General features: G+C 38.2%; 1 protein-coding gene across 17 annotated transcripts in view; it reads right to left on the minus strand.

Moving 5' to 3' along the window:
- The window catches only part of CDC42BPA (CDC42 binding protein kinase alpha), a 321,704-nt gene that overhangs the window by 120,822 nt on the left and 185,637 nt on the right, over positions 1–15,245 (minus strand). For all 17 annotated transcript variants that reach the window (XM_019821471.3, XM_011290821.4, XM_019821472.3 and 14 more), the window contains one exon: positions 8,160–8,293. In XM_019821471.3, coding sequence (XP_019677030.2) covers positions 8,160–8,293 — 134 coding nt within the window. The remainder of the gene's footprint in view (positions 1–8,159; positions 8,294–15,245) is intronic.

Genomic DNA, 15,245 nt, shown 5'->3' on the forward strand with positions numbered 1-15,245 from the left:
AATGAAAAGGAATCAACTACTTTTGAACAGATATTAACAGCGTGGTGCTCTGTTGGCGTTCTCAGCTCCTTACGCTCATCTGCTAACTGCGATGGCACAGCTGATCGAACCTTCTAGTACCTTAGTTTCTACAAACAAATAAAGAGTATAGGAATACCAGAGGTGATGGTCAAAATAAAGATTTTGTGAAATGTAATGGATACTTGTGAGATGTTTGAAAATTATATTGAATCACTACAAATGATAAAAAACAAGGAATGCTCTTATGTGGAGACTATGCCTTAGGCCAGAAGCAAGGAGAGAAAGCTAAATAAACCCCCGGATTAAAGTGGGAGGAGAGAGCTTAAGAAGACTCAGGTCAGGACAACCACCGGCCTCCGGGCAAAAGGAAATGCAAATCCTTTTTGAGAAAAGAGCCCCGATGAAACGTAGGTTTTTTAAGACACACAAATATGAGCGCACAACCACAGATTCCCAAAACCCAAAGAACGACCATAAGCAAAGAACAGAAACAATAATAATAAACTCCAATGGGATTCGGACATTCAAATTGTCAAATAGTAACATAAAATGGAATGTTTGAGAAAGTAAAAAAAAAAAAAAAAAAATCATGAAAATGGGAAAATGACAAAAGACTATTAAAAATGACCAGGGAGACTTATAAACAACTGTACAGAACATTTAGAAATGGGAAAAATACAAGTGTTAAAACTAAAGACCTGAATCTGCCAATAAAGTAAGCTCTATATTTATGAAGCAAGAAAAAGTGTTAAGGCTCAAACCCAGAAACTTAAAAAAAAATAAAATTGCATAGCACCAAATAAAAACAAATGACCTTAAAGGAAATCAGTGAAAAAAGACAAATCCTCTATCCTCTACCCTCTAAAACAACAGGATAGACAGAGCAGACACTTAAGAAGTAACAACAGAAACAGGGAAAATGGAAAGAGTGAAGAGAAGTAATGAGAACTGTATACCCAGAAAAATTCCTGTTCACGTATGAGGCTAAAATAATTAGATTCATATAAACGAAAATGGACAGAATCACCATCAGATCTGTGCTAAATAGGAACCTCTAAAGATTTCTCTCAGGGAAAAGAAAAATAATTTTAAAAGCAAAGTCTATGGGAATGCAAGCTGGGGCAGCCACTCTAGAAAACAGTATGGAGGTTTCTCAAAAAACTAAAAACAGAACCACCCTATGACCCAGCAATTGCACTACTAGGCATTTATCCACGGGATACAGGTGTGCTGTTTCGAAGGGACACATGCACCCTTATGTTTATAACAGCACTATCAACAATAGCCAAAGTATGGAAAGAGCCCAAATGTCCATCGATGGATGAATGGATAAAGAAGATGTGGTATATATATACAATGGATTATTACTCGGCAATCAAAAAGAATGAAATCTTGCCATTTGCAACTACGTGGATGGAACTGGAGGGTATTATGCTAAGTGAAATTAGTCAGAAAGACAAAAATCATATGATTTCACTCATATGAGGACTTTAAGAGACAAAACAGATGAACATAAGGGAAGGGAAACAAAAATAATATAAAAACAGGGAGGGGGACAAAACAGAAGAGACTCATAAATATGGAGAACAAACAGGGTTACGAGACGGGGGATGGGCTAAATGGGTAAGGGGCATTAAGGAATCTACCCCTGAAATCATTGTTGCACTATATGTTAACTAATTTGGATGTAAATTTAAAAAAATAAAAAATAAAATAAAATTAAAAAAGCAAAGTCTAATGACAGAGAAATGGGAGGGCCAAGACACTTGTGAACATAAATATGAATGTAAATATGCAGAGAAGACTGTATTATAAACATGTCTCATTTGTAGAGTAAACAGAAAGGATATAAGTAAAATACTGTCAAAAATAACACAACAGTTGGAAAGAAGTAACAGAATTAGAGGTCCTTAAATTTTGGGGGAGATAATAATTGAGACTTTGTTAAATATGCATGATAATATTCAAGAGCAACAATTAAAAACTGTTAAAACAAGTAGTGAGAAATGTGGGAACAAAAACAAACAAAAACTCAATTAAATTTCAAGAAAAAATTATGCAAGATGGAAAAATTCTGGAGGTTAGTTGCACAACAACATGAATATAATTTACACTGCTGAACTGTACATTTTAAAAATGGTTAGGATAGCATTCCATAGTACAGACTCAAAATAGATTACAAAGAAATTGCAAAATCATCATAGAAAAATTGGTGAACATATGATAATGAGAAATTTTGACTTGACAATCATTAATAGATAAACCAAGCAGTTAAAAAATACTGAATATAGAGATTATCAAACTTCATATATAGATGCTTGCACCCAATATTGGGAACATACATTCTTTTCAGGCATATAGTGAACATCTGAAAATGGAACAGTCTGTTTAGGCCATGAAACAAGTCTCAGCAGATTTCAAAGAACAGATATCAACAGTTCAAGTTCTTTGATAATATCACCATTACAATAGAAATTTCTAAAAAGGCTAAATTCCATAATACCTCATTGGTCAAGGAGAAAAGTCATAAAGCATGTTAAAATATTTAGAACTAAAAAAAAAGTTGAAAACAATAAAAATGTTCAGCACATATAATAAAATGAGAATGCAGTAAAAGGTTTACTTAGGGGGAGATTTATAGCTTGAAACACTGGTATTGAAACTAAAACAAAAGTTTAAATTTAGTGAAATTCCACATAGAAAGAGACAGAACACACTAATGCTTCCACCAACATAAGATGATAATAAAAATAAGAACATAAACTAATGAAAAAGAAATGTTATAATGAACATCAACAAAGCCAAAAGTTAAGAAAAATAATAAAATAGGCAAATACCTGGTGAGATCAAACAAAGAATAAATGCAAAAAGAAACAATGTTAAGAAAGAAAAAAAGACTATGACTACAAACCTGGAAAAGATTAAAAAAGCTAATAAAAGGATACAGTGAAAACTTTATGCCAATAAATTTGTTAACTTTTGAAATGAATGAATTCCTACAAAAATACAATTCATCAAAACTGCTTCAAGAAGAAACAGAATCCCTCAATAGTCCTGTAATGATTAAAGTACCTAATAGTTAACAAACTCTCCCCATCCCCTCAGAGGGAGAGAATTTCCAAACTCAGATGGTTTTACAAGTGATTCCTTTCAAGGAACATTCTTATACACACTTTTCTAGAGAAGAGAAAAAGAGGCAATGCTACACAACTCATTCTAGGAGACCAATATAATCTTGATACCATAAAAAACACCAGAAAAATAAAAGAAAAAAATTACAAGCCAATTTTACTGATAAAAACAAATCAAATATTAAAAAAACAAAACAAAATGGCATCAGCAAATCAGCTTCAGTGATATATAAAGTAGATAAGCATGAACTCTGGACTTAAACTTCTTGTGTTGGAATTCTAGCTCCATCACTTTCTAGCTCTATGATCTTGAGCAAGTGAGCTCAAGTGTACACTTAAGCAAGTGTACTTGACCTCTCTGTGCGTGATCTCATCATTTATAAAATACTAATAACAACAGCAGCAACAACAACAATAACACCTAAATCACAAGGCTCTTATAAAGATTAAATGATCTAATATACGTAAAACACTCCAATAGCAGTGCCATTACATAAGTGTTACATACACTGGCATATTGTTATTTAGGAGGTAATATATGCACAATTGTGGTTTAACCCAGAAATGCAAAAATGGTTTAACGTTAGAAAAGTCTATAAATATAACTTACCAAACCAAGTCATTAAAGAACAATCATATAATCACATCAATAAATATTAACAAATTCCTAGAAATCTGTTGTAATAGCATACAGAAGAGTGTATTTAATAAGTGTGATACCCATTATAAAAATGATTAGCAAAATAGGAATAGAAGAGAACTTTCTTAACCTGATAAGAAGTGTTTACCAAAAACTTACAGAAAACATTATTAGTGGTGAAACAGTAAAGGCATTTTCTTTGAAACCAGGACTAAGACAGGAAAGCCTGCTATCACCAGTTCTATTCAACACTGTACTGTGGGTCCTAGCTAATACAGTGAGACAAGGAAAGAAAGAAAAGTCATAAAAATTAAAAGAAGAAACAAAACCGTCATTATTTGCAGAAAACCCTAAGAATCTCAAATATATTAGTACAATTAATAAGAATTTAGCAATGTTGCCGAAGCAAAATCAGTAAGAAACTATAAAGATACCATTTAAAATATGAAAAAAATAGAACAGTAAATTTAAAGGCAAATGAGACCTGCATTAAAATTTTATGTTAAAACATTTAAGATGTTAAAGATATGGTGAAATCTACCAAGTTTGTGGATGGAAAGACCGTGGGGCTCCAGAGGAAAGATTTTTATGGTTTTGTACAGACAGACCTTCCTAAAACTTTGTACTGAAAGTTGGGACCTGGGCCAAAAGCAAGCCTTATAAATTTATGACTAATTTAGAATGAGAAACTCGAAGAGATTTAACTCCTGGATGTATGTGCTTATATTTCAACAGAGGTGGGAGAGAGAAGCCTGGATCAGGGAGCCACCCTCTTTATAGAGCTGTAGGCTCTGGGCTTATCTTTCCCACTGGAGTGATTTATTTATATTCCAAAGGGTCCTAGACTCTTCTCTTTACATTTCCAAGGAGACTCTCAGAAGGATGGGTGGAGATGATGGGGGGCAGGGAGTAGGAAGCATCTGCCTCTCCTCCTTTATATAAAACACCCTCACGTTTTTAGGATTCCTCATCCACAACACAGACTCCATACATATACAGATGTATATACATACATCTAAATATACGTGTGTGTGCGTGTGTGTGCGCGCGCGTGTGTGTATAGGGCTTTATCTATCCAGCTCTCATTGCACTGCCCCAGAGGTAAGACAGCACCCAGGGGAGCAGTGTGCGTATTTCTGCTGTATGTACATCACAATACTATGCTCTGGTCTTGAAATCTGTGTGTGCGTTTGGAATAATATTAATAAATGTGGATAGTAAGAACCTAAAGATTCAATGTTGTAATGATGTCAATTCTCCTGAAATGACTCTACAGATTTAACACAATTTTAATCAAGATCTCATCACAGTTTTTAAGGAATGGAGAGGTGAGATAACAGAGTCATGCAAAATGGAAATGTGACAGGTGACGCTGCACGTCACTGTGGAAAAGAGGGCCTATTTAGTAAATGAACAACTATTAGCTACAGAGGAAAATCTGAAATTGGATCCCTGTATCTCACATGATACGAAAAAATAAATCTGGTATGTTAAAATTTAAACACCAAAGGCCAAACTTTAAAACGTCAAAAGAAAAACCGAGAACTTTAAAAAAAAAAAACAACTGAGAATTTTAGCCTTAGGTTTCTTACATGAGTCAGCAAATCTCTAAAAAGAAAGATCAATACAGTTGACTACATTAAAACTCAGAACTTCTGTTACTCAAAAGCTCCCGTAAAGAAAATGAAAAGTCAAGCCTCTAACTGGGAGGCATCTTAATATACACAACTGACAAAAGATCAATATAGAAATTTTCAAGAATTCTTAACAAATCGGTAAGAAAAAGACAAAAAAAAAAAACCCAACAGGAAAATGTACAAAAGATACTGAGAGGCATTTCACAGAAGAAACAGAACTGATAAGTGGGCATACGTGAGATACTCAACCTCATTAGTAATTGGAGAAATTAAGACCATAAATAAAACATGGTTCTAGACCTAAAATACGAACTTCAATGGGGTTGGCCAAAATAATCTATCTAGTAACATGAAGTATTGTTGAATACAGACCGGGTGGTGGGAGTAGGAGTGTAAATTGGTACAATCCGTGGAAAACGATTTGGCATTACCATAAAAAACAGAATATTTGCATTACTTATGACCCAATTATTCTACTCGTGATTCTGTGTACAAGTGTGTGCATATCAGCATACATATTCAAGAACGTTCATTTATAGTGGCTATCAAGTGTAAGCAACTTTAATGTCTGTAGACAAACAACTGAATAGATAGATTCTGGAGTGTTCACATAATGGTGTACCATACAGCAGATAAATGAGTGCTCTACAGTCCCATGGATGCATCTTAGAAATACAACGAGTGAAACAACAAACCGTGCAAAACTGCATGTACCACTTTACACAGCTCAGAAACAAGCCACACCAAATAACGTATGTGTATTTTCATTTCCTGTGGCATTAAAAATTCTTTAGCCACCAGGTTTAATGGCTATATAATATTTCATCATATGAACTGGTCGGGCATTTTGGTAGTTTCTAATATTTTTCTTTTATAAATGTGGTAATTTGTTCTCTGTGAACAAACCTTTGCTTCAATGTCTGATTATCTTGAGTTACATTTCGACAAATGGAATTATTATATCAAGGACTTTAGTATTTGAAGGCTTTGGATACTTGTTGCAAATCAGCTTTCTAGAAATAAGGTATCAGATTACAAGCTCATCTTCAGCATTTGGCACCGGCATTTTTATTTGTTTTCACTGAAGTATAACGAGCATAGAACGTTATGCTAGTTTCAGGTGTACAACAGAGTGATTGGACAGTTCTGTACGTTACTCAGTGCTCACTGTGATAGGCATAGTTACCCTCTGTCACCACAAAGCGCTGTTAGAGTATTATATCCCCTATGCTCTACTTGTTAACTCCTATTATACATTATTTAGAGATTATAGTAAAAAGGGATAAAAAGTATTTTTCAATAAGGAAATGAAGGACAATAAGGAGAAGGGGATAAAAAAAATGACTGGCCAGGGCTATGCCACAAAATTCATAATGTTCCTATTCCTTAAGTTAGATGGTCGGTTCAGAGACAGGCATTACATTATGTGCATCAAAACTCATATAATGTTACGTTTATTCTTTTATACGTATCTAAAGAAAAAAATGTTAAAAAGATTATCTGCTGCCTGTAGGATATTAAGCATATCCCTTAAAATACCAATGTAATATTTCTTTATAGCACTACACTCTTCTCAAAATATACTAAAAAAGGATTTTTAACATTAAAACTTAATAAAACTGGCAAGATACTTGTTACTATAAATCTAGATGTTGGATTCTCATCTTTTTTATGTTTACTAAGTTTGGCTGAATAATCCTACCTTTATATACGTAACAGCTACCACTAATATTATAATATTACTGTAATATTACTAAAACAAATATAACATCTGTTATAAATTCCAAATTTTATTAAGCTGACCATGAATTTAAATGGATCTGTACACAAAACTGCTTATAATTGCATTAAGAAAAAAGCAAAAAGATACTAATCAAATTCAATTTAACCTTTACAGCTTTCTCTGTTAGTCTTTTCGATTAGCTTCATCAGCAAAAGGTTATTTGTTTTATTTTTAATTGCCTCCATTTCTTTACTGGCAGCAAGACTTTAAGATCTTCCCCAAAAGAACTTCATTATATTACCAATTATATACTGCATCAATGAATACAATTTACATAAGCCATAAACCACTCATTTCTTTTTTGTGTTGGCTAGTATTAATTCCAACATTTTGAAATTTGTTAATGAAAGGCAAAGTACACATTCTGAGTGGTTTAAGTAAAATGTTTTTCTCTGGTGTGTATTATTTATGGGATGTGTTAGGTTGTCTTTGCTATTAATAAATTTTGTTGATGCTTCTAATACTGTTTAAGTATTATATCAAGTTCTTATGAAAATAACTTTAGCTTCTTCATCCGTGCTTTGAAAGATAAATTGGCATTTTAAAAAATAATTAAAACATTAAAGAAATTTTTTATTCTAATCTTTTAAGAATGTTCGTATCAGCAAATCACAATGAAAATATGCCTTTAGTTTTTATTTGTCCAAAGACATGACACATATCTCACTGTTTGCTTATTCCGTAATATTTTTTAAAACATTTACTTTTAATCAAGTCCTTTGATTAGACTTTTCAAAAGAACAGATGATTCTGAATGTCAAAAATCTTGACAGTATGTACATGTCTTCATTACTAGCTATTACTCAAATGACACATACCAAAATAATTAAACATTTTACAACATATACTTTATGTTCTTGTAACTCATTACGAAAGCTTTTAGAATACAAATTAAATAAGATTAAGAATCTAAAACCGGGTTTAACAATCTATCCATGTATTTTTACCTTGTTTAATTCTTCCCTTTCTTGTTGTAGTGTTTTGATTTGTTTTTCATAAGCCTTGATTTGCCTAAAAGCATCATCTAGCTCTCTCCTCACAGCGTTGGCTTCCTCAAGTTGCTGTTCCAAGTGACTTGATTCTAAAAAGAGACAACAGTGTTTATGGTAGTATTCATATAAAAACAAATGCTCGAAACCAAGGTTTTAAACAACTAAGTTGAAAAAAATAACATATCCTGAATTTGGTATTAGGCTTATAGACACCCCTTCCAGTATGACTATAACTCGCGACAATTAAGTGCTTGTCAAGTTCACTGAAGAAAGGGTACGGCTAATATCAGTGTGAAAGTGTGTAACACTTGCATGAAAAACGTCTTACATTTCTGTTAGAAAAAGAAGACGATACTTTCAGAAAAGTACCTTCAGAGCCAATTAAAAGCTTAAAACTATCAAAAAAATCAAAAGCAACCAACTGGACAAAACAGACCCATTTTCCTCTGTGTTTGGTTATCAGCATTCCTGAGCTGACTTTAGTCAAATTATTATTAAGACGGCTGTGCTTCTCATGGCTGCAGGCCAGTTTCGCTAGCGGTTATCTGAAGAACAAGCTCTGATTTTGGAAAGTAAATACGCGAACGCCTCTGATCTAGGTCAGCTCCTCCATTTTCTAGAAGAAAAAACCGAGGCCAGGAGAGCTGGATATCTGGCCTGAGGTCACACCGCTAAATGGGTCTTGGAGTGGAGACGGGGACTCGGGAAATCCTGCATCGGCCTCTTCTTCTGGGAAAGCGACAATTCTTAACATCATCACTTCAGAAGAGTTATTACGAAACAGAACAGCCTCGCTCATTTGAACACACTGCCTGCACAAAATTGGATAAATTGACACGAAATGGTCACGGCATCAGAAGTAGATTGGCAAGCTGAAGAACTGAAGCCCACAAAACCGAGAAATCTACACACGTTCACTGTCAATTTCTGCTCTTTACAAAACCTTCCCACTCGGAGAGTCATCCCCACACAGTAGCAGGAACACCTGCGAGCTTGCCAGAAATGCAGAATCTCGGGCCTCAACCCAGACCTAATGAATCAGATCCGTATTTTAACAAGATCCCCCGGGTCTGGCAAATTCAGGTGCGGGAATAGATGATGCACAGAGTATTGTGTATTGCTAAGTCCAACGCTTTCAATAAATGAAGTCATGTTCATAAGACACTGGTCCTACCATAAAGAGATTTTGTGTGTAGAGTCCTGTAGCCAAGAAGTCACTTAAATGCGTTAGTGTATCCCATACTAACTGCTGCTGGAGTCCTTCAACAAAACAATTTACTGATATTCAGTGCCCTCAATTTATAGATTTATTAAGAGCTTATTGATCTGAGGTGTTTTGAGAGTGTAGATGCATTTATGGATACCACGGTTTTCAACGATTTTCAACAACATCTGTGAAGTTGCATGTAAGTAGTTTTTGTTCTGTCTCAACAGAATAACTTTAGCAGTCTAATTTAATAAATGTTTTACTTGAAGAACACTGCAACATCACAGGATGTTTAACCTTAAAGATCATGGGATATTTAGTCTTATGTTCAGCAAAGTGTATTTTATCATTTTCTCAAGTTTCAGCATTTCCTGCAGGAATTTTTCTGTTTATACTAATTTCCTTGAAACATTTTTAAGTGATACTTTCCTGTTATTTTAAGGTTTTAACATTTTTAAGATGTCAAAAGTTTACTTTTTTTTTTTACTTTTTTTTTTTAACGTTTTTATTTTTGAGACAGAGAGAGACAGAGCATGAACGGGGGAGCGGCAGAGAGAGAGGGAGACACAGAATCGGAAGCAGGCTCCAGGCTCTCAGCTGTCAGCACAGAGCCCAACGCGGGGCTCAAACTCACGGACCGTGAGATCATGACCTGAGCTGAAGTCGGACGCCTAACCGACTGAGCCACCCAGGCGTCCCTCAAAAGTTTATTTCTAATAATTAGGAGTCAAAATTTAGTATGTGACATGGCTGACTTTTGTCCTTTGAGGGTCTAACTTTGGTCCTGTTCATGGCTATGGTGTGCCAGCCTGAAGCAGTCAGTTGGCACGCATTGTGATCCCGTCTCATTCGCCTACTTTCTTCTACTCTGAAGAGTCTTTCCCCAGCGTGGTGAAGGTTTTCTGCAAATTACTGAGTCATTCGCTTATCTCTACTGCTTTTTATTAGCAACAAAAATGAAATCAGTGTTTTATATACTGTCTGCATCACATCAAGTTTACAGCAAAACGACTCCATGGGGCGGCTTTGGTGGCGGCCTTCAGTGGTTTATGGTTCCCTTTCAATGTGCGTTAAATTTTGGTTTTATTTCAGCCATGTCACTTTGGCTGCTTTGCAATGGAGTTGGTAAGTGTATCTGTGAATTATATGTCAGGTTTTCGTGTTTCACACAGAAGGGTTGGAGAAGACAAGCTCACTCGATTATTTATAAAAGCTTCCAATCTGATACACACAGAATTATGCATTCCCCAAAGATAAAAACCCCAACTCAAGAAAAATCCAGAATACACTGAATTTTGGCCGACAACTATCAAATGGCTAAGGCACATGAACATTTACTTTCACTACAACAAATGGTGAATTCAATGAATACTCTGAAAGAAATCCTCAGTGGGGCGCCTGGGTGGTTTAGTCGGTTGGGCGTCTAACTTCGGCTCAGGCCATGATATCTCGGTTTGTGAGTTCGAGCCCCGCATCAGGCTCTGTGCTGACAGCTCAGAGCCTGGAGCCTGCTCGGGATTCTGTGTCTCCCTCTCTCTCTGCCCCTCCCATGGTCATGTTCTGTCTCTGTCTCTCAATAACAAATAAAAAACGGTAAAAAAAAAAATTTTTTTTTAATAAAAAAAGAAAGAAAGAAATCCTCAGAGACTATCAAAAAATACCTCACGCAACACGATGAGCCATACCATTCTAGGCCAAGTAACCAAAAAGCAGTTTTCGTGAGTAAAGAGCAGAAGCAGACCAGCACAACAGGCTAGCACACTCCAACCAAATGGTTCCTAGCTCACTGCTGCTAGGACAGCTGGGAAATTCAATCATTCCTATGAGGATTTAATAAGGGACAAAAACACAATAAGGAAATTTTCTTTGCACTGTGTGGCATGGAAGAGAAATATTAAATAGACTCTGTCTTGAAGGAGATAACCAGGTCAGGAAGATAAAGAGTAACACCCCACAAATCATAAATGAAGCAAAAACACAAATGTAGATCGTGTGGCAGGTTCTATGGGAGCTAGGGGAGGAGGACCGGGGAAGAGGCCACGGCTACCACGGGACTCGATGTGGAGCACGGACGACCCGCGAGGGGCGAGGACTGTGACCAGGGCGGCGTTAGAAGCACAGTCAAAGCACCTCTCCCTGATCTGTGCAGACACAGTATCACCGCTTCTCCCTTACGTTCTGGTTCCTAAAATAACCCAGGACTCTTCTGAGATGGGAAGAGATCTGACTTCCAATCATGATGGGGAAACAGGTTCCCCTATACCTACCCCTCTCCCTCCATTCCCTATCCTTCTCCTTCATTTACATGATGCAGGGCAGTGTGTGTGTGTGTGTGTGTGAGACAGACAGAGAGAGACAGAGAGAGAGACAGACAGACAGACAGAGGGAGAGGGGAATAGTTAGTTTAGGGTTGGAGAGACAGACAAACCACCCATCTCCAGGCAACAAAAGAAAGGGAGTTACAAAGCACATTAGAGATTACAATAATTATTCAGGAAACAAGAAACCATTCCCGTATCTTCTCAGGGAAAAATATCAAATGAGAGTATGAATTTATACTTTCATCTGCTGAGTGTCCATTAGATGACACAAGGAAACTCTGTCTTACCTTCTTGGGAGTTTGGAGTGTGATAAGGAAAGAAGATTTTAAAAAGAAATTTTAAGTAATTATAACTTTATTAAAATTTTCTAGGAGTCTCAATATATTGGAGAACACTGCCATAGGGAAAGAAAAGATATACAGGAACTGGTGGTGTGTAATTGTCTACACAAAGATCTAGCTTAAGAAGTAGCTAACAGAAGGTGATTTGGGGGCACCGACTCTTGATTTCGGCTCAGGTCGTGATCTCACAGCTCCTGAGATCGAGTCCCAAGTTGGGCTCTGTGCTGACAGTGCATAGCCTGCTTGGGATTCTCTCTCTCCCTCCCTCCCTGTTTGCCCCTCCCCCGCTCATACATATGGTCTCTCGCTCTCTCTCAAAAAAACACATAAATTTAAAAAAAAACAAAGGTAATTTGGACTTTTCTTTAAAGCCAGGACTATAGTCAAGGCCACTCGTAGGGCAGGTTCCTAGAAGAGCCTGTTTTCTATTATCTCTAGCTTTTACATCGAAATGTTTAGGACAGCGTGGGTTTAACTGTGAATGAGACACAGAGGTTATCCCCAGCCTTACCACTCTGCCTCCAGTACCGAGTATAATTTCTGGTACGGAACAATACCTCAATAAGGATGTTTATGGGCTGAACTGAGAAGGACTGTGTTGCCAGTGGGAACATAATGGCACAGCCACTGCGGAAAACGGTTCGGCAATTCCTAAAAACACTGAACATGAATTTCCGTACAAATTCAGGAATTCTACTTCTGGACTTGATATATGTTCCCTCATGTGCAAGGCGGCACTATTTACAATCAACAAAATGGGGAAGCAACCCAAGTGCGTTGGTGACGAACGTAAAAACAGAAGGGAGTATTTGCATACACGCAGAATGTTGTAGAAGACAGGAAATCCGACACAGGCTACAACATGGGTGAACCGTGAAGACGCTGCTAAGTGAAGTCAGCCAGCCACGGAGGGACAAATACTTTATGACTGCACTCACGTGAGGCTCCCAGAGCAGTCAAATGCAGAGACACAGAAAGAACGGCGGGTGCCAGGGGCTGCGTGTGGGAGGACCGGGCAGCTGGTGTTTCATGGGCGGAGAGTTTCTGTCTGGGAAGATACTGGGCTGCGGGACGGAGCATGACAGCCTCACAGCACGTGAATGTGTTATATACCACTGATGTGACACTCAGACACGGTTAAAATGGTCACTTTATGTTATGTACATTTTACCACAATAGGTAAAAAGAGGTTTAAAAATGAACAAATGATGGAAAAAAAAGAACGAGATGGGATGGAATCCTGGGCACACTGAGACCAGCACACGCCCAAGAGCTGCTGGGAAGGAAGAATGCTAAAAACAGGATTCGCCCTTTCTCTTCACCTCGTTTTCACTGGTTCTGCCCCGCCCCTGGGAAAAGCTAAAATAGACGAGTGAAGAGCAGTCCTATAGCCTCTGCATTTAGGGAGTAAGTAGGAGGAAAGTGAAGAAGGAAATCTCCATCAACAGGTCAACGGTAACCAATTTCCTCAGTTAGAGGCCTCCTTCCAGGCACCGCTGACTTGTACGTAAGGGGTGAGTGTGTCGCGAATTGCCCGGAAAGACGTATTAGGAAGACATCTTAGGAAGCGGTCAGACGTTTCCAAGAGCGAAGCTTCACTGATCACTCGTCAACCCATACTGACTTGGGCTTTTTACGTGTCATACACTCTTCCGTGCACTTGGACGTATCAATGAAAGAACCAAGTTCCTATTTTCAAGAAGCTTACTATCTAGCAGTCAGGCGAGGGAAGTAAAGCAATATACAAATAAAAACCTATGTCAGCGGTAACACATATTCTAGAGGAGCTTAAGTTCACGGTGAGGAATGTTTTGGCAAACAAGCAAAAATAAATGAAGAAGGAAGGAATGAGGGAAGGAGGAGGGAAGGAAGAGGGAGTGGAGAAAGAAAAGAGAAAACAACAACGAAATAGCGAAAACTCAGAATGTGACCGAGGAGAACTAAGCGTAATTCACTTCGGCGGAAATCTGGAGACGCAGTGACATGCAGGATAACGAAGGGCCTTGGAGACAGAGCTGAGCTGTTTCACTTTCACGCGGGAGCCAGCGGGCATCCACGGAAGACACGTTAGCACGTGTTCAGAAGCTGTGACGTGATCTGATCCACATTTGAAGAGCTTACTCTGGAGACTTCTGCTTCCAGAAAGAAGGATTAGATACATTTCCCCTCTTCTCTGGACATCGTACATAAAACAAACATAAGAAAAATGAAATTTGGAGAGAAGAAAAAGGATGACCGATGGGGACAAGGGAACCTGAAACTGTGATGTCAGGAACACTGGACCGACACAGCGGGAAGTTCTCTGGGTTTTCTTTGCGGTTCATTTTTCCCAGACAGAGACAAAGAAACTGGCGATCCAGAAATGCCAACAGGGGCAGCAAATAAAAGCCCCGACAGAAGCCCACTCTTTCTACCCAAAGGACCAGGAAAGGGGCAAATTAGCAAGACCGAAAACTTTCAGGAAGCAACTGTTCCACTCAAGTTAAACAACAGAAACAACTTCCTCCACAACCACGTCTGTCAGGGAAGGACATGTGAGGAGCCAGACCTCAATCGCGTCAGGCTATGATGAAGCACCCGGAAACAGACACACCATGAGGCATGAGGGTACTCAGAGGACTGCTAAAGGGCCACTGGCCGTAACACGCGCGTTTCACGTGCAATGTCCGTGGAGACCACATGGACAACTAGCACTTCCGCACCCCCCAGCGGCAGCGGTGAGGTTGTCCACCGTCCCCGCGTGGGGCTGGTGTCAGAGAAGGAAGAACGTCCGCCACTGCCCGGCGGTACGAGGGCGATGCCCACCACCGAGCTGGTGGAAACCCAACCTCCTCCGGGAATAACGAGGGGCCCTCCTCTGGGTGTCGCGGGAGGCCAAGCGGGGAAAGTGCACCTCCACCTCAACCTGGCAAGCCACCGCTGCTGGAGCGGTATCGGGAAAAGCCGGCGAAAATGGAAAAGTGCAAATGAGATCCGGAGTCACTAACTGAAAATCAGTCATCCTATCGGGAACTAGGAAAATCTCAACTTGAATGAGAAAAGGAAATCAACAGATGCAGATGATGAAATAGTAGAGATGTTAGAAATATCTGGCAAGACATTAAACCAGCTGTGATAAAAATGCTCCACCAAGCAATTACGGACATATCTGAAATAAATGAACGAACAAAAG

This window comes from Felis catus, chromosome F1 (assembly GCF_018350175.1).
Source record: "Felis catus isolate Fca126 chromosome F1, F.catus_Fca126_mat1.0, whole genome shotgun sequence".
Lineage (NCBI taxonomy): Eukaryota > Metazoa > Chordata > Mammalia > Carnivora > Felidae > Felis > Felis catus.